Source organism: Pseudophryne corroboree, chromosome 1 (assembly GCF_028390025.1).
Source record: "Pseudophryne corroboree isolate aPseCor3 chromosome 1, aPseCor3.hap2, whole genome shotgun sequence".
In the NCBI taxonomy this organism is placed as follows: Eukaryota; Metazoa; Chordata; class Amphibia; order Anura; family Myobatrachidae; genus Pseudophryne; species Pseudophryne corroboree.
In genome coordinates, this window is record NC_086444.1 from 254,161,818 (window position 1) to 254,186,414 (window position 24,597).

General features: G+C 41.0%; 1 protein-coding gene across 3 annotated transcripts in view; it reads left to right on the forward strand.

The window, feature by feature from the left end:
* The window catches only part of SNCAIP (synuclein alpha interacting protein), a 449,424-nt gene that overhangs the window by 380,265 nt on the left and 44,562 nt on the right, over positions 1 to 24,597 (forward strand). For all 3 annotated transcript variants that reach the window (XM_063964212.1, XM_063964210.1, XM_063964211.1), the window contains exons 8-11: positions 1,765 to 1,890; positions 5,066 to 5,235; positions 10,444 to 10,524; positions 13,395 to 14,445. In XM_063964212.1, coding sequence (XP_063820282.1) covers positions 1,765 to 1,890; positions 5,066 to 5,235; positions 10,444 to 10,524; positions 13,395 to 14,445 — 1,428 coding nt within the window. The remainder of the gene's footprint in view (positions 1 to 1,764; positions 1,891 to 5,065; positions 5,236 to 10,443; positions 10,525 to 13,394; positions 14,446 to 24,597) is intronic.

Consider the following 24,597-nt stretch of genomic DNA (forward strand, 5'->3'; position numbering starts at 1 on the left):
GATGGGGGGGTGGGTAGGAGCAGTGGAGTGACCATCAAGGACTAAAGAGAGAAGCCTGTGCGTGGGAAGGAAGAGGGGGGGTGTCGGAGGTGCCGCAGAGGGGGGAGGGGGGGTAGGAGCACTAAGGACCGGAGAGAGAAGCCTGTGCGGGGCAAGGGGGGTCGGGGTGCCGCAAATGGGGAAAGGAGAGGAAAGGTAAAAGGGAGACTGGTGAGCTGACCAGGCGCTGCTCACCACAGGCGCTGCTCATCCCCCTGCCCGGAGCTGCAGTGCAGAATCAGACTCTATGTCTGTGGTGCAGATCTTGGCCGGCACAGCGTAGCCAGAGCGGCGCCTCTACACACTGGCCCGCTGTTGCAGTCTAGTCGCCGTGTGTGCGTGTGGGGGACGCAGCGGGCAGCCTGATCACTGTGGGACACGCTGGGAAGCGGAGCCGCGGGACTGGGTCTGGGAGCGCTTTATACAGCATCTAGTAGCTATATTAAAAAAAACGGTCACATACTGCGATGGATCGGCAGCAGGGGGGGTTTCTAGGTACTTGGAAACCCCCCCTGCATGCGCTAGTGAACACATAATGTAAATTTAATGGAAAAATACTGGACTCCTACACTGACAATAAGATGATGTTTTCTAGACTTATCATATTGGTGGCAGAGCTTTGTAAATGGTGACTACACAGTGAAAGAGCTCTTACCTGCAGGAGCTCTGTGCCGGATCATAGTTGATAGTGAAGGAAGAAATTGCGGGTTGTTGGAGGGGCGGAGCCTGTAAGAGGGGGCGGGGCCTTGGCTTCTGGATGGCTGTGCTGTACCAGGCATAAAAAACAAAACACATTTCCCATCTCTGACTGGAGGAGGTGGATGGTGGGCCTCGGAGGGGAGGGGCCTGTGTGAGGGGGCGGGGCCTCAGCTGTGGGATAGCTAACTGTGCTGTACCAGTGGGGAAATTCCTGTCTCTGAGGGGGGAGAGCGGGTTGAAGGAGACCCTGCCACCAGGGAAATCGGCACTGAACGGCCTCCACACTGCTATTCTGCTAGAGCTGATAGTTGCAAGGAGAGCGCCTCCAAGAATTGCTAACCCCACCCCCCCCTTCGGGCCTCACACAGTGCACACCCCATCCAGTCTCTACCTGAAGCTCTCGTCCCACGCTGATGCCGGTTGAAGTGGAGAGCCTCTTCTCAGACTGCCGCTGCAGGACTCTCACAGCTACTGTACCTACAATAATGGCAGTGACGTTTGCCGTGCAAGCCCTATTCCCCGGCATTTCCGGACTCGCGCATGCGCAGTCCAGATTTCCACAGGGTCCTGTAAAAGCCGGGAGTCATTGCAAGGTTTGCGGGGCAGCGGGAGGATCAAGATAAAAACGGGAGACTCCCGCTAAATGCGGGAGGGTAGGCAAGCCTGGCTACATGGTCAGCACATGAATAAAAGCTCTAGCTTTCCAGTGTGACTGTTTGCAGATTACAAATCAAGCGTAAGGCTCATACAGTTGCTATAACTTGACAAAAGCTTCTTCTGTTCTGAGACGTGTACAATATTGTCTGCAGAAGCCAATCCAAGCTTATTGCAGCATAATGCATTTACCAGAGGGGAAATGAAACGCAGGATATTTAATGGATAACAGTTGTTAAGTGGCTTCATAAAAGGTTACCTCATTCCCTTTGCCAATATACCTAGTTTTTAGTAACCTCTGTGTAACAGCATTGTGATAGAAGTGTGTTATTTAAAGTGGACTTATCTTTCACTTGCTGTATTCTCACACAGGAAAAAATACTACTGTGGCTTCTCCAGTTCATGCAAGAACAAGGCATTTCATTGGACGAGACTGACAAGTGTGGGAATAGCGCGGTACACATAGCCTCTCAGCATGGATATCTGGGTTGTATACAGGTAGGCAGTATGGAGTTTTTTCTGTTGTTACTAAAGTTCATTTTTCTAATGATGAAATAAGCAATTTGATACACTTTGCAATACTTTTAATTGAATGATTTAATTTACAATTTGTTACATTATGTTACATTATTTACAGTATGTTAAACCACATTTAAAATATTATTTTTGAATGGTAAATTAGATACAAATAGTTCAACAAATGTAACATATTTTCATTGCAAAAAATATTTTATTCCAAATAAACATCAATATTCCTAAATCTAAAGGAAAGCTAAACAAATATGCTAAAGTAATATATTAGAGCTCCCATTTATACAAATACACCAGGACTCACTGTGCAGGAATTACAGTCATACCTTAATATTCCAACATTACTGGATAGAAAAGTAAAGTGACGTATCTATATAATAACATAAGTATGCACATGTACTAGGGCCTGATTCATAGATGGACACAATGAACACAGCTGCTGTGTGTAAATATGCTAATGCCAGCAGGAGGCAAGGCGAATGCTGCAGGATGTAGCAGCTGCGTCTGCCGGTGTCACCCAATACCAAACAGCAAGGCTGCGGCTTAGGGGGCACTGTGTGTGATGACGCTGCAGGACCCGCGCATGCTCACAACGGGTCCTACGCATGTGCAGAACACCCACCATCGGAGATAAATGCAAACCATCCGGTTTGTGTACAACTCTAAATCAGGCCCATAGTACAGTACTATTATTAGTAATAGTGTTATCCAGTGGCAGAATTTACCTATGGGCTGCAGGACTGCAGCCCCCTCAGGTAGAATCTGCCACCCAACCAGTGTCAGTGAAACCAGATGCAGTCCGTGACTGCACTGGCTTCACTGTGACTGGCAGTCACTTCCTGTTGGAAGTCTTACCTGTCAGTCACATACCCTACAGCCAGTCCCATTAGGAGGTGTTTCTTCCTTCTGGGACTGCCAGAAGCCTGGGGATTGCGCATGTGTAGTCCGGCCACCACTAGTGCGCATGCACCAGTCCCGGCACCTGCCAGATCCATTACGCAGATGCCGGGACCCTGCCGATGGACTGTCTCTTCTCTCCTCTCAGGGCAGGCATGTGTAGCGGCAGCCCACCTACCACTGTCAGGTAGGAGCCACCCCTGGATATTACATTGTTATGACGTCTGATTTGACTTTTAGTTTTTATGGCCTACATAACATTGCATTCCTCTGAACTAACCTATTTCTTCTAGTGATACATGGTCCTATTACAGAATGAGCGCTATATAACTAAAATTATTATCTTGCCAATTGATATACATTATCCTGTCCAATTGATATAAAACTGGCATGCTCAAATCTGATTTTCTAACCCATGTTGTCCTTATACCTCTCTCACTAAATACTTACCTTGGGTTGCCACAAAATGCCTAACATCTGCTTAGTTCATGGGAGCCCAGTAAGTAGAACAATCAGGAAGGAACCATTCTTCAACTATTCTTGATGCCCTTTTCATGTGTATAAATACAGTCTCGAAATCTGGGCTTCTGATCTCTCCCTCTGGCATATACAGTAGCCCAGTTTATTAGAACGTCACACACTAAGTTGTGATGCATGGACAAGAAGAGTGGTATTGATAACCGTTCATTCCTGGTTGTGTCACATACATGGTTGTCTACATATTAAGCAGCCGAGACAATATTAGAGGCTATGACAGCAGATTTCTCTCGATTGACATCAAATAAATAGATTTGATAGACATTATAGTTATACTCACCATACAGAATTACATGAATAACAGTATTACTTTATCTACTGTATGTTGGTAGGTTTTCTGTACCCAACAAGGACGAGGGACAAGAGAGCTTGGTCCAAAAGATAGACAGTACTAAAGAGATATCTAAGATGTCTAGGAAAAGTTAAACAAAGCACCTACAATAGCCCTTTCTTCTCTAGCCTGTAATTGAAAACATATCAAAAGACGTATTCTTAAGTGTGTACCAAAGCCAATGCCAAAAGGTTGTCTGAATTTAATGAGTCAAGTTTTGGCAATGTCTAAAACATTAGCTGTCCTCTAAAATATACATTAATATAAAGTAGAAGAGCCAACATTTCAAATGTTTTTAGTCTAATGCCAAATATCATAAACTGATGTTTTTCATGCAAAAACAGCTTAGATAGCAAATGTGCTCTTTTTACAGTATAATTGTTCATTTGGTTTTTTTTATATTCTTTTATGAGCCAATGTAATGTGACTTACCGTACACTATAAGTGTTACATCTTTGATGAGGTGTGAACGTTTCACCACGTTTTGCCAGCCCATGCGGTCAGATTTGAAACTGCTTGATCACTGTGTATAAATGCATGTAAAGAGCTATTGAGTATCCCAGCCTTTTATTGCTCATGGCATTGAGTGGGTGAGGGTGAGTTTGTACCTGTGAAATATAAAAAATGGAAAGAAAACAGTTTACATTTTCCCCAGGATTAAATTTGGGTACATTTCTGAACCAAAATAGAATGAAAGTTATATTTAAAATTTGAAATAGAAAAATCTAATGCAGAGTAAATGTGTCAGACGTTATCAAGGCACTTTGAACTTTGTTTCATATATAATTGTGTTTGACACCAGAATCTTTCGGCATCAGTGGCTAAAAGCCTGATGTCACTACTCTATGCTATTATGATGCCTGCTCCTTCCACTATCTAAAACAAAATCTGTATCTTTCCTTTTTTTCCTCCTTTCTAGCCCTCATATGGTGAAAGTGCCCCTGCCACTTGCAGCCCTGTCCTCAGTAACATAATCAAAAGATCTGATGATCTGGCTACAGACTGTCCAATCCCTGCCCTTCCATGTGTTCATGTGTTGCAACATTTACCCCTGTTCTGTAAATGACATTAGGTAAAAGTAGCAGTATGTCTTTATAAATGTTTCTCTCTCCGAACTTGTGTGAAGATTATCAGTCTTTGAAAGGTTTAATATTGAAACCAGCACTATTAATTTGTTCTATGGCCCAAATGAATTAATGTAATCCATGGTTTGCTGGAGAAATATTATAAAAGCTGACTCTTGGTGACGCTAAGAGACCATTATGCTGCTTTTGATTAGGTACTTTTGGAACTGGATGCAATGTAATTGTAGTCTAGGGATAATATTTTACTTTACATCAAAAACAGTTTTATCGCTAACACAATGTTGTTTTGCAGACATTGGTTGAATATGGAGCAAATGTGACCATACCGAATCATGCTGGACTGAAGCCATCTCAAAGTGCCGAGCATCACGGACATAGCATGTGCTCCCGATACTTGGTGGTGGTTGAAACTTGCATGTCACTGGCTTCTCAAGTTGTCAAGCTCACCAAGCAACTTAAAGAGTAAGGAAGGTTACATACAATCTGCTTTATTGTATACTGCCTTTAGGACAGTTACCACTTTTACGACTGCTAACCTGTTTCGCCCTCCTCTGGAACAGCAGTTACAATTATAGATGGTTAAAGTTGATGGACCTTTGTATTGTTTTCTTTAGCCTTTTTATATCTCTGTGTACGTATCTTGGCGTGTTCGGTATTTAATACCGATGGTCGGTATGCCAGACCACCAATATTAAAAGACTTCTCATCCTGACACTGAAGATCTCACCTGTGGATGAGTTTTTTTTTACCTTCCCTTCAGGGGTGATGGCTATGGATAACCCTCACGGGGTGGCCGCTATGACTACCCACCCCCTAGTGCCTAACCCTAATCTAAGAGTGGCCTACTCTAAATCAGGCACATTTTTTTCAAATATGTCATCTGTCTGTTGGAAGGGTCGCATGTTAAATATTATTGAGGAATCTACTGTAGTTGAAGTAGATTTTAAAACTTAAGCACAGCTGAGGACCTGTTTCAAAAACATGGGCAAAACTTGGCTTTGCCGGGCCCCATAAGAAAATATTGGGGAGGACCCCACAATCCTGATCCATCATCCCTAGGCCCTGCGATGCACTTCTGAGCATGGATGGTAAAGCCCCATATAAGCTCCCCACCCAGAACGTCTGAGCATCTGAGGGGCCAGACCACGGCTTAAATAGGGCATGCTCTGGCCCACTCATGTTTAGGATCTATAGAGAAAGTAACAGACGGCAGCAGAACTACTGGTGCAGCAGCTAAAAGACCTGTACATTGATGGAGGACAATAGTGCTAGCTTTATCTCCTCTGCACCGACTACAGGGCTACACTGCACTTGAGCAGGTCTCCTTACATCTAGTAGCCATGGTAAAGACCAACTAAAGACACCGATTGACATTAATATATATGTTTTTGGTAATTTGCAGCTCCATATCTTAAAAATGCTAAAGTGTTATAAAAATGACAGCCATCTTCCCCTCGCTGCATAAGTCTCTCTCTGTCTTCTAATAATGTTTAGTGATGAATATCCTACTCTCTTATCCTGTGTCCCCCCCTGGGCCCGAAAACCACCCCAATGCCTGCCTAAAGTTGTGAAGGAGCCCCTGTGTTGTTTTGGGACCCACTCGTCCCTCTCCCGCTGCGGCCGGGCCGTTTATGTGTGCAGAGATTCTGGGCCTGCTGAGACACGTGGGACGCCGCTCTCCAGTCTCCCCGCGCTGTCCGGCCGCTGACCTGCACGCCGCATGTCTCCATACCTCCTGCAGCCCTGAGTGTTGATCTAAAGCCGGAAGGGCGCCGGTGTGAGCTCCGTCAGCCCCTGCCTGTGCCCGGGTGAGTGTATGCCGGGTCTCCTGCTGTGAAGCTGCCACGTGTCCCGCTACAGTTCTCCTTCTACCTGCGGCTCTGGCCTCTGCCCTCCGGCTCCCCTGTTCTGCATTAACCCCTGGAGACCGTGACATTACTGCCAATACGGCCGTGTCTCCTTGTGATTCCCTGCTTCTGTGGTCGTCTGGTTAGTGGCTCCCGCTGTAGGCCTATTGGTAGGCTCTGGTGGTGTGCTAGCCGCCGCCATCTTGCCCCTGGCCTCCTGTTTGGCTTGTGTTCATAACTCGCTGATGGCTAATTCTATGCAGCAAGTCCTTCAGGCAATCCTTGTCTCTACACAGAGGCTCCTTACGAAGCTCGAAGATGTGGTAGCTGTGCCTTTGAATTCTGTCACTGCAGTCCGCGCTCATGACATGCCGTCGCGGCTTCTAGATTTCTCCTTCTCAGGGGATGTGAGTCCAACTGCTATAGATACTGCCTCAGTTCGTGGATGTCAGGACTCCATTATGGGCTTTTTGAAGATCCGTGCTGCACCTTTGATGCCGGTGGTGTCGTTTCCAGGTCCTTTATTCCCATGTTTCTTGTACTTTTCAGTCTGTCCCCGCACTGGCGGTAGGTTCCTGGATTTATCCTTTACGTACTTTCTGCCCTGATGTGTCTATCCTTGGATAACCGGAGATGAGACTGATACTGTACTACTGCATGCGGTGGAGGCCTGGCCGGATTAATTCTCATCTTTGTTATTAGTATTTTTGTTTTATTATTTGTATATCTTTATTATCTGTATTTTTGATTTGGTCGAATTTTCTCCAATTTATGCTATGTATACGTGTATATACTGCTTAGTATGCTATAAAGGAGGAACGCTGTATCCTTTCGTGGGAGAGCCGGACTTAGCCTAGCTTAGGTCATTAGTTTATTGCTCCCATTGGTTTTGTGTACTTTTATCCTTCTGTCACTTTATACTAATGTTCGGTCACCCTATATGTCTTGGGTTTTTCTTTTTTTCTTTTTTATTATTTTTATTCTGACTTTCTGTTTGTGCCGTACGCATATCACTGCGATAGCTGATCTTAACTGCGTAGGATCTATGATATTCTTAAACAGCAGGAGAGCTCGGCTTCACCTAGCTCAGATCATTATTATATATTGCCCTCCGTCAGTTATCCATGTGCCTTAATATCCATTGGTGAGGGGGGAGGGAGGGTTGGCTACTTAGGGTAGTTGAGAGAGGGAAGAGGTTTTAGGGTTCCTAGTATACCTAAGTTGGGGTTAGGCTATACGGGGTGGGGGGTTACTGGGCAAGTAGTTAATGGGGGGGGGGCTTATGGGGATCCAAGTATACCTAGGTTGGGGTTAGGTTATACAGGTTGGGGGGTTCTGTGGTGGTTTGTTTTGGGGGGTTTTGTTTTGTTTTCGACAAATGTTGCAGAGATATATGTTTTTTCTATATGCCTGGCAGGTATCTTAGGTATCTTATAATATATACTTATGCAAGTGTTTACCTATGATCTACAGTGCCACTACTTTTGTGTTTTTCTATGCCTCATGTGCCTTTTTTACTGTGTTTTTGCGGCGTGAGTTCACATGGCGCCTGTGGGCTTTTAATGCCTATTTTCCTATTTGTGGTGTATTGCATATCCTGATCTACAGTAGATGGTGTGTCCTGTTTCTATATTCTGTGTCAATTCCCTGCCCATACCTTTGATTATATACTGCACGTTTCTTTATACCTGCCATTATGTTCCTTTTTTTTTGTTTGTTTGTTTGGTTGGTATGTCTTTGTTTGTAAGAAAAAGGAAAAACAATAAAAGATTATTGAATTTAAAAAAAAAAAGTTTAGTGATGCTCCTCACAGTATGGCTGATTCTGAGTCACACGTAATGTGGTAGTAACTCTGGATCTAGCAATCAAAAGTCCTAAACGGCTATCCATCTGTATTCTGAGTCGTATGCAACAAACTGATTGCACTGTCCCCAGTCCTCCGGCTACTGGTACTGGCACTTACACTTATTACTCCTTGCTTGGTGAAGAAGATGTGACTGCCCATGGGATGCTTTTCTTACATGCAAATGCCCATTTGCCCCCTACTGATGCCTATTTATCCATCTGTGAGAAGTGACTGAGATGTGTGTAGCTTAGGAACGCACGTACTGCTCTAAGTCGCGTATGTCAGCTGCAGCGCATGTACAGTTTGCAAGACAAAACACAAGATGAGGCCACATGTAAACTTGTGTGCGGCTCACAACCATCACCCCAGTGACTGTGGAAGCACTTGATGAGCATGTCTGTGCGTATTTCAGAGTCCCAGAGAGCCAGCCGTTGTTTACTCTTTATTTATTTATGGTTTTTAAAGCTTTTTGGATAACAGGTTCCACATAACAAATCCCATGCCTATATACATAAAGGAAAATTAGGAAAAAGAGTTGCCTTGTAAGGAGTGATTTATTGCCAACTGTAACCTACATAACAACAGCGTGAAGCTAATTGGTTTCTTTATAAACTAGGGACGGAGGTTTCCTTACAATAGGCATACTATAAAGTCTTTATAGACAAGCTGAAGATATGGGATACTGGTGGATAAAAAGTAATAACGTTGATAAGGCAGGATTGCAAAATGCTGCCAACTGACTGAAGCTTCCTCTACTGATTGGTCCATGGCTGCTGTTATAGTAACCAATAAAAATTAGGCTACACTGTTAACCAGTCACAGGCATTGTTCAGATACTATGGCAGCAGCCAACCAGGAGAGTTGCCCCCATCACTACAGCTGTGAGACATGTACAGTAGCAGTTGCATCCCCTCTACTATATTAGTCCCCCCAGGCACTACCCGTTCCGTCTGCACACAGTCTCACCTATTTTTGTCCAAGGTGAGCTCATGTGCTGGTCGCAGGCATGGATTATATTATGGTTTTAGCTAATGCTAAACCTACATTAACCATAAGGTGTCTGAGATATTTCACAGATGTCCCTGAATGTACTAAGCCTTGGAGAGTGATAAAGTGGGGAAACATAAAGTACCAGGGAATCAGATCCTACCTGCCATGTTACAGGCTGTGTTTGAAAAATGACAGGAGGTGATTGGTTGGTAGTTTATCTCTCTCCACTTTATTACTCTCCAAGGCTTCGTACATATTCCCCTAACTATGGTTTGATGAAATAATCTGCAATGGCAGGGAATCTATAGCTATGAACTTTCTAAAGAAAAAAAAATGGAACATTGGAATTGTTTAATATAGTAAGAAACATACCTACCAGGTAGGTGCGGTGAGGTAAATGGCTCAGGAGGCACTGGTTAGTACCAGAGCCAGATTCACACACAATATATGAGCTAAAGGGTACACGTGGGCATTATACACAGGTGCAGCAGTATAAACTCCTGGAAATATGGTGAGTTTTGATCAGAGATGTGTGGAATGTGAGATAGGCACTGCCTCAGTTGTCATAGACTTTTTACTCCAGAGTTTTGACTATAAAAATGATTAGTATAATACAAATAAGTTCTAATATATTGTTTGTGTTTTTCATATACTTTATGTAGTCAAAACTCTGGCATATACGTTAGAATGACAGGAAAGGCTCTGCCTCATCCCACCGCACGTCACTGACACCTAACACAGGGGTGTCATCATAAATACCGTGGTTTATATGTCTTTCATTGCTGTCAGCCCAACAGTAGTGTGGCTTTGGTGAAGAGATATATATATACTGAATATATATATATATATATATATATATATATATATATATAATATTGTGTATTTGTAGCTACACAATATAATTAGGATGATGTGAAGGACAGATGACTTCCATGGAGTAATGGCAAAGTGGCATCAGAATTACAGCTTTTATTCTTCTCTTCACAGGCAGACAGCCGAGCGTATCACTTTACAGACACACCTCCAACAGCTCCTGGAAGTGCAGAAATCCCTGCCAACATCCCCCAGGTATTATGCCTCCCCTTCATTCACAGCCAAAAGATTAAATAAAATAGGAAGCTGAATGCTACAGAGGAAGAGAAATAGATACTGAGCAGACTGAAATGCAAGTGTGAAGTCTGGGATCTGTTTCACAGGAAACTTTCATTTCCTAGTTAACTAAAATCTATTAAGTACATTGTACAAGGAAAGAAAAAACTCACAATGGAGCTTATGTAATAGTATTATATATAACCCAAAACAACTAATCATATTCTATATGTCATTATTACAGTAGAGCTTTGAAAATAAAACCATGTCTGATTGGTAGCTTTGGATTTCACCACATTTGGGCTCATATAAATATAAATGTGTACATTATTGCTGTAATATGTTTGCATATTTCCATATTACCTTGTACTGTATACCCTGTTTTCTGGATATTTAGTGAAAGCCAAGGCATCGGCTGGGATATATTCCTATATCGATATGTGTTTAGTTTTATTTTTACCTCCTTCTCAAAGTATGGAGTGTTCCATGCACATTATCACAGGCTACAGTTTCACATCTTGAAAACCACTTTCAGCTCATGTAATATATATATTATTCATTTAGCACAGTGAGAGTAAAGAAGCCATACCATATCATAGCACACCATTAAGATGTGATGGTGACTGCTCATCATCTAAAGACCTCATCAGCTAACATTTTATAGTGTAATATAATAGACTAGCTAGAGAACAAATTTGTATTTGATGAATATGAATTTCCTACCACAGTTAGGGAAATGCATTTAACAGCATGTAACCTGAGTATGTCAGCTTTGCAGCAAGGTGCCAAACCTGGAACATATGTAACACAGTTTTGTACAGCTAATGTTCTACAGTTAAAACAGAAAAAACATTTAGTGCTAGAATAATGATATGATATCGTCGTGTACACAAAAGCAAAGTTAAGAGAAAGATTCACTCTGTTTTTTTGTAGATACAGTAATCTCCCCCATACAATATGGGGAAGCCTATTTACCAATCTGTCTTCTATAATAGCCATCTCAGGAAGATGATAACAGAGGAACATTTATTTTAAATATTTTGTTTCCAAATTTTAGCTATTTAAAAAGTGTTCTTATATTTTTATTTTTTTTTATTTTTGTTAATGGGATTGAAAGTCAAAGGGGGGAATTCAGTTGCTGGGAATCCTTTACCCAGTCAAATCTGTGTAGCAGCCATCACAGTTTACGGCAGTGAGAATTTGCGCAAAAGTCACTTTTGTGCGACTCAGGCTTATGGACAGGCAAAGGAATGCCATTGCCAGCATTTATACGCCACAGTAATTCACACACTTCGCCAGGAATTGAATTCCTGTCTGAGGTTGAGCTTTCAGTACTCAGGGCATCTAGCCAGATAGCCAGGTCATAAAGAAGCAGAAAATTAATTCTTACCACTCTGGAGCAGTATTGCTGAGTATTGCTTGGCAAGATTTAATTCATAAATTGCAGCAATAAAAGATTTATTGCTGCAGTAAGCAGCGATAAAGAATTGTGTCCTTTGCTACTTTCTTAGTAAATAGCTACGGAGTCAGGGACATCTTTTTGTATGGGCTCAATGGGCACTTGCCCTAGGGCCCCATGAGTACAAGGGCCCTATGCTTATAGCTGAGGGTCCCCTCTTTCCAATGGTACCAGATTTTTGAAAATCGGCCCAGGAGAACCGGAGATATCCAATGTCAAAGCAGTGATCCCCAACCAAGCCTGTTAATTGCTCTTCCCAGCCAGATACCTCGGGTTCTTTCTGACTTAGTTTTTCTGAGGGTATACTCCAAAAGCTGGGTCTCTCCCCTTTCGATGGACACTGGCAGCTTGTCTCTACTATGCTTAGAACCAGAGATATCAGCCTTCCAGCAGCTGGTTCCTACTCCAGCTACACACGCCTAATATGCAGTTTTATATTTTCATTGGTGGATTGCTCTGGCTCCTGAACTCTGACCCCAAGTCCCCAGTACCTCCTGAAAGGTGGGCCTCTCTATTTTTTTTTTATCCCATTCAAAGCTAGGAAATCTATTTCCAGGAACTTGAGATATCTGAAGTCAAGCAAGTTGCCCTCCCACCAGAAAATGCTGAATATTAAGTCCAGTCCACTATTCACCCTTTCCATGTGTGTTAAACATCCCCTACCACCCTGGATGTCATGTACCAGGGCCCCTTCATTCAGCACAATGCCCCCTTCTACAGTTTAGTGTTCTCCCATCTCCCACCACCTGTGTAGTAAAGGAGTAATTAGCAGAAATTACTGCTCCAGGTCCTACATGCTGAGCTGAAGATAGAACACCCCCTACCGCCCGCGGGACATCAGAGCTGCCGCTGATAGCACCCCCCACCGCTACCGCTGGAGGATGGGTAGGGGCCCCAGTGCATTCCTGTGCTGAGTGGCCTACACTGATGTTAAGACGGCCCTGTACGGAGTACCCACATTTATACTTATTGGGGTAAATTTCTGGCTGCTAACAGTCTAGAATAATTTTGTTACTGCTTAGCACTAGTGTATCAGTGAATGGATAGATAATTTAGGCTGGGAGTTTTCATTTCAAGTACCCCAACAGGTCATGTTTTCACAATTTATTTAATCATGTACAGGTGAGCTAATTCATATGCCTGGTCAGTATTATCTCACCTGTTTCCACAGACAGAAATCCTGAAATAATGGCCTGTTGGGTACTTGAGCATTGAAGCAGAAAACGCCCAATTTAAACTAGTCTGCTACACCCCTATTGATATATGGAAAATCTTGTATACACTTTCCAGATGAATTAAAGGTGCCCGTTATAATGAGGATTTTAAATCATTGGGAGATGATGCTGCTATTTTAAAGAGCATTCTTCTTATTAGATTTTTCTGTTCACAGTTCCCCGTCATCCCCTGCTTCAGGCAGCCTTCAGCGACAGACACTTGAATCAGATGACTTGGCACAGAAAACCAAACTAAACGACATCCATGACAGCTATCAGTCCCTTGGCACATCTGCACCCAGCAGACTCAGGTGTAGAGCGCTTGATGAAGAATCTGATAAGATTTTGCGGCAGTTACTGGGAAAAGACTTAGCGGACAATGTTTCTAGTCCTGAAAAGTTGTCGCTGGAGTTTCAGGATGGAATATCAGCTCGGAGTGGGAAACATATCCCACTGGAGAAAAGAGAGTTTAAGCTGGCTCGCTTAAGGCAACTTATGCAAAGATCTCTCAGCGAGTCTGACACAGACTCCAATAACTCAGAGGATCAAAAGCACACACCCGTACGAAAAGCTGATAAACCAAGGCCACAGCCAATAGTAGAAAATGTAGAGAATTCTGAAAGTCTTCAACTGATGATAAAAAAGCATACGCAGTCACACGGACGACGGTTAGCTCTGGGGCTAAAATCCAAATCTGTAGATGGCCATAGTCCATCTCCAACATCTGAAAGCAGCGATCCAGACTATGAACCCCAGTACCAAATGGGGACCATTCTTCAGCCTTCAGGTTCATTAGACTCTTCACTTTCATCTGCAATTAGTTCTTCTTCTGCACAAAAAGCAACAAGCCCTAAAAGTGCTTTAAAATCACCTTCTTCAAAACGCAGGACTTCACAGAACCTGAAACTAAGAGTGACTTTTGAGGACCCTGTGGTTCATGTTGAACAGACTGAGGTAGAACTAAATGGAGTTAAAGATAAGGAGGGTGGGAAAAATTCTCAAAAAGCTCCATCTAATGGTGAACTGGGGGAACAGCATAAAAAGCCATTCGGTGCTTTTCGGTCAATTATGGAGACTTTTAGTGGCAACCAGAACAACAACAATAATTCTCCACCAGGGAACGCTGGCAAATCATCATCATCATCACTGTCATTTTCCTCGTTAGGCAGAAAGTCATCAGATACAAAGTCATCACCTTCAAGCAATACAAAAGGAAAAAACAAAATTGTAAGTATAAGAAAATATTATCCGTCCTGAATACATATCATTACATTCAGGACATTTTCTTTAAATTCCATATTCAGGTAGAGATGTATCGAACCTTCTAAAAGGAACAAGTGGTGAAATTGCCCAATCAATCAACCAATCAGCTTATAGATTTCATTTTATAGAATGTACTAGATAAGTTATAGATGGAAGCTGGCTGGTTGCTATGGGCAACTGCTCTTCATAGCCTCTTTAGAAAGTTTGATACATTTCCCCCTTAGGGGTATATTCAATTGAGGTCGAATCCATTCCGACATGCATTTGTCGGAATGGATCCGACAAGGGCTATTCAATGCCCATCTCAATTCGACTTTAAAAAGTCGAATTGGGATGAAGGACCAGAGAGGAGGAGAGGGGGAGAGCCGCGGGCAGACGGAGGGCAGACGGGGGACAGCAGCGCTGCAGGAGGATGTGGCACAGCCGCCAGACCTCACAGCAGCATCCACCTGGCTCCAGCAAGCGGGACCTCACTAGCTGGAGCCGGGTGGACGCTGTCGTGAGCAGCAGCTGTGCCACATCCTCCTGCAGCGCTGTGCTGTAGCGCTGCTGTCCCCCGTCTGCCCGCGGCTCTCCCCCGTCTGCCTGCGGCTCTCCCCCCTCTCCTCCTCTCAGGTCCCTCATCTCAGTTCGACTTTTTTTAAGTCGAACTGAGATGGTCGGAAACGGGGCCAAATCCTGTCGAATTTGGCCCCGTTTCCGTCAGAAGCACGTGAATCGGCAGCTATTCCGCCAATTCACGTACTATTCGACAAGCCGAATTCATCGACTTGTCGAATAAAAATGCTGGGGACTGAATAGGTCGGAACCCCTTCCGACCTGAAAAAGTCAAAAACTGCCGTCTTTTCGACAAGACGGCAGTTTCGACCTTAATTGAATATACCCCTTTGTCTTTTAGTAGTCTGCTAAGGTAATATTCATATTCCGGGAGTAGTTACATTTTATCACAGAAAATACTTAATTTTACAAAGTAAGTCAGTAATGTGCGCAGCTAATTGTTGTAATCTGAGGCTGTAAATTGAATCTGTTCTTTCTTTTAATGTGGTGCTCATGTGCTGTTATACACATATGAAACATAGTACATATATGTAATCCCTAGTTACTGCATGTTTCTTCTGCTATGTTTTGTTGTTTTTACAGTAATCTAGGTATTTCATATCTGTATTTCATACTGTGCACTTAAAATGCACGTGCCGCCTAAACACAGTCTTGGCAGCCATTTTGTGAGCTTAACTAGGGGCTCCAAGAAGGGGCGGAGTACTCTTTATCTGCCTCCCTTCCCAGCACAGCAGCACAGGCACATTGGGCAGGAGAGTGCTGTTACTCAGCGGCAGCAGCCTCTCTCCCCAGTACACCCTGCTGTCTGCTGGGCTGCGTAGGGTCCAGGAAGGCTGCTGTCACTGAGCAGAAGCACTCTCCTCTCTCTGCATAGTTTTTTTCTATTTTTTTTATGGGGGACTTGGCCATGCCCCCCTAATTTGCACATGCCCCCCAGTGTTTGGGTCCACACTCACTTTTGCTGGCTCTGAGCTTAACTAATATTTAAAGGTGTCACAGGTTATTTTGAAACACATTTGTAGAGATCTACACTCATTGTACAGGTTAAGGTCAGACTACAGATTGCATAACATGGAAATAATAACTCATTTTTGCAATACTGAAATCTCTTAAATGAAAACCCTCACCTACAATGAAACCATACCGTACTTGCCTACGCTCCCATATTGTCTCATATACTCCTGAATTTCAGGAAGTTCTCTGGGATGCCAAGAAGAGTAGACCAGTCTCACCAGTGAAGTGGGCGGTCCAGGGACTTGATCACATGACTTGCAGGGAATCATGTCATTGTGCCTTTGTTGCACTATGGCACTTAAGGGCAGATTATATATTTCAGAAAAGGCAGCCCCAACACTGACACTCCTGGCGCTGTGATAAATAATTCTACAAATATAGATGTAAATAGATATTCACACTCTAAGAGTGCATTAATCCACCTCAGCTGCATGTAATAAGGGTTTGGTTAGGCCCCTTTAGGCTTACAGAAAAGACAATAAATAGATAATGACTGCGCTTGTGGATGCTTGTTACTTATATCACATTAATATATATATATATATATATATATATGTATGTACATATGATTTTTTTGTATAACCCAAAAATATATACAAAAGATTGGCGCTCTACAGTACACACACTATATCTGGTTGGATTCAGACGGCTGCTCACCAGTTGTGGGCGGGCTGCCCCAACAATAGATCAAAATGGATATGAGAAAAGAAAGAATGGGAGCGCTGGATGAATCCAATATGTATTTTTTATTAAAATATTGTTATATCAACCACATAAAAATACAGTGCATGAACTAGCCTAAAAATAATGAACAATTAATAATGTATAAATGTATACAAGACTGCCATATCTCCTGAACCAATATGAATAAGAAAACCTTTAATAAACCCTAATTAAGGGCTGCATTGGTGCTTCATGAAAATCAGCCGTGCGTCCACGAGCTGAAATATTTGTAAGAAGGAGACTGATGAAAAGTGCCTCTGTTATAAATCACTGTTAGAGTGTACACTCTCTTCTCCTTGTACACAAAAGAACCTCATTGGCAAAGAGTATCCCAGTATTGAAATTGCGGACAACCGTGCTGTATTATTAAGTGGCAAATAGACAGTGATGGTCAAATTCACTTGTAGTATATCACCTGATGTGAGAGCCTCTCCGTCAAAGGCGCTGTACTGAGCCGGGTTTGCAGCGGCTCTGTGCAGTGAAAGTACAGCTGGTCACGTCACCAGTGAACCATCCAGACGAACACGGTTGTCTTCTCCGCTGAATGGTACTGTACCAATTTGAATGTGCAGCAGTGCAGAAAGATTGGAGCAGCAGATTCCCCAGCCGCTGGTGAAAAGTCCGTTTTAATTGCGGCTACGGTCCACTCGATATATACGGCTCACAGAGTGTCAGGAGAATGCAGCAGTCAGATGAAGTCCTTCAATGGAGTACCTTAACGCGTTTCTCGGCCTACAACGCTGGCCGTTTCATCAGAAGGAAATGAATAAACAGATCATGGCTAGCCTTAGTATATATACCCTATTAATTAGAAAATCCTAATCAGCTGTGCCATTAAATTCAATTGATTCTAAACACAGGTCTCCTGTTAAACTAAGCCAGTATATTAAACCACTGAAAAGGTATATGAAAAGAAAAGTATATAAAAATGTAGATATATGGACATGTATATCCAAACACAAATATACAAATCTACTGCAAAGTATATAATTATCTGAGATATATCAATTGCTATTCATCTACTAATTCTAAAGATATTAGATATCTTCCATGGGCTCAATACAATCGTTCAGAGAAAAGAAAAGGAAAAAAGTGTATTATGAAGGAATTTAAATCCTTCTTTTATATTATGAATTACATAGTAAATATCGTTATAAACTCATTTACAAAACAATAAACTTCATATACATATTTAAATAGCGGTAGTAAATGCATTATTAATCAAATAATAAATACAACGATGTTCTTAGGATAGCATATCATTTAAATATACAGGAATTCTTTGAAGAGATACTTCTTTAAAAAGGAAAAGAGAAAAGAGGAGAAGAATCCTTGCCGTGTGTCAGTGCGTCACCCAAGACCTCCAGAATTACATAAACTGGAGGTAGTCAGGTGAGGCAGTAGCACACGGCATAAATAAATGACTACCAATACTGGATATTGCAAAGATCTTCCCAAGACTATCATATCAGAAAAACACATATCTATGATAGCATACCTCATCTATCAAGAGGATCATACATTATTTAGTTCTACTGTGTCATTAAGACCTTCAGGGCATAATGTACTGAGTTTAAAAATCCAAAACGCTTCACGTTTGCATAGGAGATTGTACCTATCTCCTCCTCTTTTAGTAGAATTTATTTTTTCAATGGCCGTAATGGTCACATCTTCAATTGCTCCTTGTGTACATCTATAGATGTGTTGAGACAAACTATGGGTTAGTACACCTTTGAGAATATTTCTCCTATGTTCCAAAAAACGGGTGTTAACAGTTCTAATAGTCCTACCCACATACTGTAATCCACACCTACATTGGACTACATAGATTACATATTGTGATTGACAATTTAAAAAATCAGTTATTTCAAATGTTTCTTGAGTAGTATAAGAAACTATCTTGTTGTTATTTTTTACCACGTTTGCAAGTCAGACATTTGTCTCTACCACATTTGAAAAAACCTTTAGGCTTGGGAGGCAGCCAGTTTAGTTTATTTAGAGTAGGTTCAACCGTATTTGGTGTAACGTATGGGGTAAACATACTAGGAGCAAGTTTTTGCTTGAGTGACATTGCCTTTCTAAAGGTAACATTACCATATTCTGAGAGTACTGAATTTAGATATTTATCACTACGCAAAAGAGACCAATTCTTGGATATTATATTTTTAATCTCCTTAGAAGAGGAATTATATTGAGTAATAAAAGTAGGGGAGCGTTCAACTTTAGTCTTCGAATAAGGGTTATTTTTCTTAAATAGGATGGAGTTTTTTGAAATAGTAGAAATTTCTCTCAAAGCTCCATCTAACAGTGAGGAAGGATAGCCTTGTTTGACAAAGGACATGTATAAACTCTTACTTTGTGACTGAAAATCAGATTCAGTGGAACAGTTCCTCCTAAGTCGGAGGAACTGTCCTTTGGGAATATTGTCTTTCCAAGGTCGAAAGTGACTACTATCGTAGTGCAGATAATTATGGCAGTCAACAGTTTTGGTGTATGTGGTAGAATCAATTTTACCGTCATTAACAGTGAGTAAAATATCTAAAAAATGAATCTGGTTAGTGCTGAAAGAATGTGTAAATTTCAAACCAAAAGTGTTGGAGTTAAGTGATCTCATGAAATCCGGTATCAATTTATTGTCCCCATCCCAAATAATAAAGATATCATCGATGTAACGGCCATAGAGGACCAGGTCTCCCCCGCAAGCGCCACCCCAAATGTGCCTCTCTTCAAAGAGGCCCATGTAGAGGTTCGCATAGCTGGGGGCAAACCTGGTCCCCATGGCCGTCCCACATGTCTGAAGAAAAAATTGTGAATTGAAAGTGAAATAGTTGTGTTCTAAGATGAATCTGATTGAGAGGAGTAAGAAATCTCTCAAATCAGAGTCAATTTCGTGATCTCTATGAAGAAAGTGATTGATGGCCATCAAGCCAAATTCATGTGGAATATTACTATAAAGTGACTCTACATCACAAGTGAGGAAAGTGTAAGAATCTTTCCAAGTAATAGATTCTATAAGTCTAAGAAAATGTGCAGAATCCTGTATGTATGAAGGAAGAGCTGTCACATATTTTTGTAAATATGCATCAACATAGGCGGAAAGATTAGTGGTTAGTGAACCTATGCCCGATATAATGGGCCTCCCCGGTGGGGACTTCAGACACTTGTGCACTTTTGGCAGATGGTAATAAATTGGGATAATGGGATAATCAACTTTCAAAAATCTATAGACATCATCTGATATTGTTCCTTGATTCAAAATACAGAAAAATACTATGACAACAAGAGACCATCTAATCATTCTAAATACCATTCCAATACATCATCCTCTTTTTTAGAAAGAGGTCTAACCCCCTACTCTCCAAGGGTACGGAATGTTCAAACATCAAGAGACCACCCCCAATCACTTCCCACACAAAAAAGAGGAAGAGACGAGGCTGTAGAGGAGGGAGGAGACAAAGATTACAGAAAATCCACAAAGAGTGTGAGATGGGATTAAGATCACCTTCCACCATCTTTAATCTTTCAGATAAAGTTCTGAATGATTCTGAAAATAAATTATTATCAAAAGGTTTAAAATTTGCACCTCAAGCAAAACCTAATCTATTTACAGTCTTTGTGGATTTAAATAAATATATTCGTACCTTGAGCAGGAAAAGATATTTTTGCATCAAATCTTTACATAAACAAGACATTGATGCTTTGCCAATAGTACTTGATAAGAATGACACACTAGCAATAGATATGCTAGAGAGTCTCTATGAGGAAAGTGAAAATGTAAATACTACAGTGAGATCATTTGACATTACAGGCCCTCCCAAAAAGATTTTCAAAAAACCCTCAGATTTTTATCCCCTTCAACATAGAGGACCCTTCTTAGAAAGTTTTTACACCACTACTCTTAATGATTTCAGAGACTTGTGTACTAAAGCAGAAAGGGTGGGTTTCAGAGATAACCTGACTAAGGCTGAAAGAAAAGCCTTGAAAGAACTTATCAAAGATAAGAATATTACCATCAAGCAGGCTGATAAGGGTGGCGGCCTGGTTTTACAAAACACAGTGGACTTTCTAGCTGAAGCCTTTCACCAGTTAAATAATCCCCTTTTTTACAAAAAATTGTCATGTAATCCTACTTTTTCTTTTAAAGATAAACTAATTTCATTATTAGACTCGGCCTTGAATCAAGGCACAATATCAGATGATGTCTATAGATTTTTGAAAGTTGATTATCCCATTATCCCAATTTATTACCATCTGCCAAAAGTGCACAAGTGTCTGAAGTCCCCACCGGGGAGGCCCATTATATCGGGCATAGGTTCACTAACCACTAATCTTTCCGCCTATGTTGATGCACATTTACAAAAATATGTGACAGCTCTTCCTTCATACATACAGGATTCTGCACATTTTCTTAGACTTATAGAATCTATTACTTGGAAAGATTCTTACACTTTCCTCACTTGTGATGTAGAGTCACTTTATAGTACTATTCCACATGAATTTGGCTTGATGGCCATCAATCACTTTCTTCATAGAGATCACGAAATTGACTCTGATTTGAGAGATTTCTTACTCCTCTCAATCAGATTCATCTTAGAACACAACTATTTCACTTTCAATTCACAATTTTTTCTTCAGACATGTGGGACGGCCATGGGGACCAGGTTTGCCCCCAGCTATGCGAACCTCTACATGGGCCTCTTTGAAGAGAGGCACATTTGGGGTGGCGCTTGCGGGGGAGACCTGGTCCTCTATGGCCGTTACATCGATGATATCTTTATTATTTGGGATGGGGACAATAAATTGATACCGGATTTCATGAGATCACTTAACTCCAACACTTTTGGTTTGAAATTTACACATTCTTTCAGCACTAACCAGATTAATTTTTTAGATATTTTACTCACTGTTAATGACGGTAAAATTGATTCTACCACATACACCAAAACTGTTGACTGCCATAATTATCTGCACTACGATAGTAGTCACTTTCGACCTTGGAAATACAATATTCCCAAAGGACAGTTCCTCCGACTTAGGAGGAACTGTTCCACTGAATCTGATTTTCAGTCACAAAGTAAGATTTTATACATGTCCTTTGTCAAACAAGGCTATCCTTCCTCACTGTTAGATGGAGCTTTGAGAGAAATTTCTACTATTTCAAGAAACTCCATCCTATTTAAGAAAAAGAACCCTTATTCGAAGACTAAAGTTGAACGCTCCCCTACTTTTATTACTCAATATAATTCCTCTTCTAAGGAGATTAAAAATATAATATCCAAGAATTGGTCTCTTTTGCGTAGTGATAAATATCTAAATTCAGTACTCCCAGAATATGGTAATGTTACCTTTAGAAAGGCAATGTCACTCAAACAAAAACTTGCTCCTAGTATGTTTACCCCATACGTTACACCAAATACGGTTGAACCTACTCTAAATAAACTAAACTGGCTGCCTCCCAAGCCTAAAGGTTTTTTCAAATGTGGTAGAGACAAATGTCTGACTTGCAAACATGTGGTAAAAAATAACAACAAGATAGTTTCTTATACTACTCAAGAAACATTTGAAATAACTGATTTTTTAAATTGTCAATCACAATATGTAATCTATGTAGTCCAATGTAGGTGTGGATTACAGTATGTGGGTAGGACTATTAGAACTGTTAACACACGTTTTTTGGAACATAGGAGAAATATTCTCAAAGGTGTACTAACCCATAGTTTGTCTCAACACATCTATAGATGTACACAAGGAGCAATTGAAGATGTGACCATTACGGTTATTGAAAAAATAAATTCTACTAAAAGAGGAGGCGATAGGTACAATCTCCTATGCAAACGTGAAGCGTTTTGGATTTTTAAACTCATTACATTATGCCCTGAAGGTCTTAATGACACAGTAGAACTAAATAATGTATGATCCTCTTGATAGATGAGGTATGCTATCATAGATATGTGTTTTTTCTGATATGATAGTCTTGGGAAGATCTTTGCAATATCCAGTATTGGTAGTCATTTATTTATGCCGTGTGCTACTGCCTCACCTGACTACCTCCAGTTTATGTAATTCTGGAGGTCTTGGGTGACGCACTGACACACGGCAAGGATTCTTCTCCTCTTTTCTCTTTTCCTTTTTAAAGAAGTATCTCTTCAAAGAATTCCTGTATATTTAAATGATATGCTATCCTAAGAACATCGTTGTATTTATTATTTGATTAATAATGCATTTACTACCGCTATTTAAATATGTATATGAAGTTTATTGTTTTTTAAATGAGTTTATAACGATATTTACTATGTAATTCATAATATAAAAGAAGGATTTAAATTCCTTCATAATACACTTTTTTCCTTTTCTTTTCTCTGAACGATTGTATTGAGCCCATGGAAGATATCTAATATCTTTAGAATTAGTAGATGAATAGCAATTGATATATCTCAGATAATTATATACTTTGCAGTAGATTTGTATATTTGTGTTTGGATATACATGTCCATATATCTACATTTTTATATACTTTTCTTTTCATATACCTTTTCAGTGGTTTAATATACTGGCTTAGTTTAACAGGAGACCTGTGTTTAGAATCAATTGAATTTAATGGCACAGCTGATTTGGATTTTCTAATTAATAGGGTATATATACTAAGGCTAGCCATGATCTGTTTATTCATTTCCTTCTGATGAAACGGCCAGCGTTGTAGGCCGAGAAACGCGTTAAGGTACTCCATTGAAGGACTTCATCTGACTGCTGCATTCTACTGACACTCTGTGAGCCGTATATATCGAGTGGACCGTAGCCGCAATTAAAACGGACTTTTCACCAGCGGCTGGGGAATCTGCTGCTCCAATCTTTCTGCACTGCTGCACATTCAAATTGGTACAGTACCCTTCAGCGGAGAAGACAACCGTGTTCGTCTGGATGGTTCACTGGTGACGTGACCAGCTGTACTTTCACTGCACAGAGCCGCTGCAAACCCGGCTCAGTACAGCGCCTTTGACGGAGAGGCTCTCACATCAGGTGATATACTACAAGTGAATTTGACCATCACTGTCTATTTGCTACTTAATAATACAGCACGGTTGTCCGCAATTTCAATACTGGGATACTCTTTGCCAATGAGGTTCTTTTGTGTACAAGGAGAAGAGAGTGTACACTCTAACAGTGATTTATAACAGAGGCACTTTTCATCAGTCTCCTTCTTACAAATATTTCAGCTCGTGAACGCACGGCTGATTTTCATGAAGCACCAATGCAGCCCTTAATTAGGGTTTATTAAAGGTTTTCTTATTCATATTGGTTCAGGAGATATGGCAGTCTTGTATACATTTATACATTATTAATTGTTCATTATTTTTAGGCTAGTTCATGCACTGTATTTTTATGTGGTTGATATAACAATATTTTAATAAAAAATACATATTGGATTCATCCAGCGCTCCCATTCTTTCTTTTCTCATATCCTTTTTGTATAACCATTGGTCCTCAGAAATGAATAAGTATTAAGAATTAATATTGGGAAGGCCTGTATTTATATAATATTGCATTTATTGTGCAATCACAATCAGAAATATGCATCAAAAATATACATCAATAAGCAACATTAAAATGGTAAAATTCCAAAGAGTGAAAAGATCAATTATTTGTTCTCTCCTTCATATGTATACATTAAAACAAGTAATTTGATTCCTATGATAGTATAAAATACTTTGGAAATAGTAACTATTGGCAAACTCCCAGACTTTATCCTCCTCCAAAGAATGAAAATAATGTATTTTAGTTAATTTGTAACAATGATGTTCACAGCGGCTGTTTGTGTCCAAA